This window comes from Taurulus bubalis (assembly GCF_910589615.1).
Source record: "Taurulus bubalis genome assembly, chromosome: 20".
Classification (NCBI taxonomy): Eukaryota; Metazoa; Chordata; class Actinopteri; order Perciformes; family Cottidae; genus Taurulus; species Taurulus bubalis.
The window spans coordinates 12,339,111-12,343,431 of NC_136608.1; the positions used below are offsets into that span (position 1 = coordinate 12,339,111).

At 41.2% G+C, this 4,321-nt stretch overlaps 1 protein-coding gene across 1 annotated transcript; it reads right to left on the bottom strand.

Annotated features, from left to right (window-relative positions):
* Window positions 1-1,008: 1,008 nt before the first annotated feature.
* Window positions 1,009-3,898, bottom strand: LOC306752354 (uncharacterized protein; the record flags this gene model as incomplete). The annotated part of the gene is made up of 4 exons (XM_079236105.1): window positions 1,009-1,492; window positions 2,221-2,694; window positions 2,809-2,882; window positions 3,873-3,898. 4 exons carry the CDS (start codon window positions 3,896-3,898, stop codon window positions 1,107-1,109), a joined length of 960 nt encoding a protein of 319 aa, XP_079092231.1. The 3' UTR covers window positions 1,009-1,106.
* Window positions 3,899-4,321: the final 423 nt, after the last annotated feature.

The following is a 4,321-nucleotide window of genomic DNA, read 5'->3' on the forward strand; positions in this document are numbered from 1 at the left end:
CGGCGAGATAATTCTCTGTAGGTTACCCAGAGGTCATCTGTGAAAAGCACAACAATGTGCCAGTAACTGTTAAACTCTGACCCACATATAATCTCACTAATACCTTCATAATCATGCAAAGAGCCTATAATTAATTAAGGGATGAATTTAGAAACAAGCATCTGTGGAAAAGAGGGTTGAAAAAGCAGTATTACATGCACTTAGCAAATGTACCATTGAGAGCAAAGATATCTATAAATCACACTGTGCAGTAGAGTTTGTTTGAATAAGCAAAAATCCATGACCAAACAATCATGAAGTTTGATTATTTACAAGTTGTATAATGACTATGATTCTGAAATGAGCCATTCTGCATAACGAATACTTACTTTTGCTACTTTAAGTATATTTTTAATACTTTTGGACTTTACTAAGATCAATGAAGGACTTGTGTTATCACCGCAATGACATCATCGGTTAACATTAGTAATCGCTCCTAAGAGAAAAACTCAACTCAACAGAAACTGACTTGCTTCGTGTGGCCTCAGAAGTAATCCGTACATTCAAGCGCAGTATTAGAATTTGGCCAGCAGATGTCGCAATCATATACAGTATCGAATGGCTCTACACAGGTTATTCTCCAACAAAACTGAGCCATGGTGCGTCAGAAAGCAGTTCCCCAGACAGTTCACCCTCACAAATAAACCAATCCCATCATGCACTCTGTAAATCCGAAGTATACAGATTAATAAAAATATATATATAGTGTTGCTTTTCTGCTGATATAAATAGAAACAATGCAATTCACATTAGAGCTCTAAAAGTTTTATTCCATATATTGTGCAAAAACCAGATCTGGTATCCAGGTGCAACAACCAGATCTGGAATTAAGGTGCAACGCCAATTCAATAAAGAACGCTTCCTGTGCAATGAAAGCATAACAATACTCCACAGTAATCAATTAAATAGTGCATATCATTTTAAATGTAACCTTGGTTGAAATCCAAACAACGAAGTCAAACAATTGCGGATGCTTAAATGGAGACACATAGATCATGCTACAGCTGAAAGATACGTGAATTGTCTTTGAAGTCTTAAAGCATCTTATAGTGTTAAAATCTGTCAAACTAAACATTTACCCCCCGAACAGTTGAACTCTGTGCTTTAAAGGAGGAGATGGAAAGGGAGCTCAAGAATCTCTCCAGCGTGGAGAGGTAGTCTTCCGGGTGGCATCGCATGTGGGCGGCGTGTTTCGACTCCTTCCACTTCCTGCTCTCCACGGCCACGCCCCTCTTCCTCCAGTGGTCCATCAACGTTTCCAGGGCGGCCGGGTTGCACAGGGCATCGTTTTCGCTGAAGAAGAAGAGGGCCGGCGCGGTAACGGGGCAGTTGTGGAAAACCCGGATGCTGTCGTTGTAGAAGTCGGCCGTGTGTGTTTTGAAGAGCCAGAAGTAAAGCAGTGCGGCGTTTTTGACCAGGCTCTCCAACCGTGGAAACAGAGTCTTGCCAAGGCCTAAACAACAACAAGAGACAGAAAATAATCAGGAGGGTTAATATTTCATAATAGGAGTACAATTACATACAGTATGTATGTACACACACAACACATTACTGTGTAAGGCTTAGTGTCAAACTTCAATTCATGAGTGAAATGTATCTCGATTTTGCCACTCCTATGTTACTACTGTTTTATTTCTATTTGGAGGATATTTATGGCCTATAATTTTGCCAATTTTGGCAAATAGTCACCATTAAAAGTATGCCAAACTATCTATTAGTAGTTCCTATTTGCCATTTCACTGTTAAATAATCAGCAGAAAAATAAATAATGAAAATTGCAATTTTAGTCAATTAATAGCAGCAAAGTTACTCATTGAATAATAATTATAATAATGAATTGAGCAAAAACGAGTTCTAGCTTCTCAAGTTTGAGATTTTGCAACCTTTCAGTGTCTTTATATTATAATAAATTAAATATTAGGGTTTGAACCTTTTTATTTGTTTTAACATTGCATTTGTGCCTGGGAAACTATGATATAAATGTTTCACTATTTTAAAATGAAAAAAAATATTTATGTACAGCCTTAATGTTTAAACCGTTTGCAGACACGTTACTAACAAGCCGCCACAAATAGTTGCTGGGCTCCTGACTGGAGCCGGGGATCAGCTGGCTCATGTATCATTTAAAGATGTGACACACTACAGTAACCCGAGGAGGATCACGCTCACACACACACACACCAATGGCCATGTGCTCCAGAGTGCCAACCACCAAGCTGTCATAGATGTGCCCCGTCACCCTCTGGGCCACAGCTGCATGTTCTTTCCGTCCTTGAGCGATGTGGGCGAGTGTCTGTGTGAAAGTGAAGCCCCCGATGGAGGAGGCGTGAATCAGCAATGCCCTCCCCGAGAACTGAGGCCGCTCCAGGACCTTCAACACCTCCAACCCGTAGTCCAGCCCCCATCGGGGCCACAGGAAGTGCGTCACCTTGCTCTGGACCAGGAGGACGTCCATGCCGCGGTCCAGGTAGAGGTCCCGGTACTTGCCCACCGCCGCTGGCCGGGCACCGAGCCAGGAGAAGAAAAGAAGAAGAGGACGTGAAGTGGAGGAAGAGTCTGATTGGTTTTGGGAGGAGGCGGGTGTGTGTGAAGGTGAATCTGAGAGCAATGGAGAGGAGGAAGGCTCTGCGGAGGGGGAGGCACTGAGGGGCAGAGCTGAGGGAGATGGAGAGGAAATGGGGCAAAGTGCAGTGGAGGTTTGGGAGTCTTTGGCAGCACATGATGTCTGTTCCCCTAACCCCGAGGACGGAGCGCAATAATAAGTTATGCCATCGCTGATCCTCCTGGCGATGAAGCTTGCTCCGTCCTCTTCTTCAGACGTGGTGGTGTTACTCCTGAAGAGACTGGAACAAAATTACAAATCAGATTTAGTCATTCCCGCAGTCTGACAGAGAGAAATATGTTCCTCCTGAGACCCAGAAAACAATTAAAGGCTGGTTTGTGCAGTCACTTGTGTGTGTGTGTGTGTGTGTGTGTGTGTGTGTGTGTGTGTGTGTGTGTGTGTATATATATATATATATATATATATATATATATATATATATATATATATATATATATATAAACATGCTCATTTATTGTTAAAACATTTCAATACCATTGCCAATATTACTCTTAATACCATGCTCAATATTAATTTCCATTTAACACTTTTTAATCTTTTGTTGTTGTAATTAACTTTTTCTATTCTAGATTAATAGTTTCACTATATGTATATATTATATTACATTTCTATGTATCGTATTACCATTCTATTTCAGCAATACATATCATATACTTATTACTTACATTTACATGCTTTTTTTTCTTATTATTCTTCTGTTGTAATCTTTGATTAATCTCGGGCACAATAACTTTTTTTGTATTAATCAAGTTCAAACTCGTATTGTCTTTCAGGCTATTATTCATCATTATCAATGTATAGACTATTAGGCCAACTTTGTATTTATTTTTCATTCTACCCAAATGAACATTTCCTCTCCATAATAACAATTAAATGGATTTTAATTGCCATTTCGCCCATGACCTGTGTGGTACGTGTCCTAAATTGAGGGAGGGCCTGCATCCATAATGCAATCAGGGTTTCCATCTTGCGCGTGAGAGCAGGGGCCGGGTGGGCGGACATTAGAGACGGAGCTGCGCTGAGAGGCGACATTAATAATACTCTTCCCTTTCACCCACACAGCTCGTGCAAACAGAGCAAAATGAGAGTCGTGCTTATTGAAAACGAGCATTAAAACAATCGCGGTACCGGGTCTAAGGAGAATGTAGCACAGTATCCGCAAGACAGGTTCACACGCACAACATATCGCAGAAACGTTTCATTCCGTTACCCGCTGAAGAGCGCCAGATTCCCCATCTTGTGCAGCGGGGTCCGGGCGGCGGCCCTGGTTACCTGACAAAATAATACAATAAAAATAAAATAAAAGACTTCGGAATGTCGGTCAAATCCTCCACCGCGGTGGTGCCGGTGTGTTGCGTCGAAGTCTGTTCCCCTGTTGAGTAGTGTTTCCCGCCAGCTACCGCGACAGCGCCCCCTCGTGGTGGTTAGCGGTAGCATATAACTGTCTCACTCTTCAAGTGTTTAACCATCATATTGAAAGGAATGGTTTGATTTTTCAGAAAAAGCTATTGTTGTACAGTTATATAAAAAATATACATATCAAAAACAGACAAGTCAAGAGCACATCATGCAGTTTATAACGACACAGAGCATTGAGAGAGACGTCATGAATATTATTTTTAGGAGAAAAAAATAGGTTTCCTCAGGTTCTAATTAGGT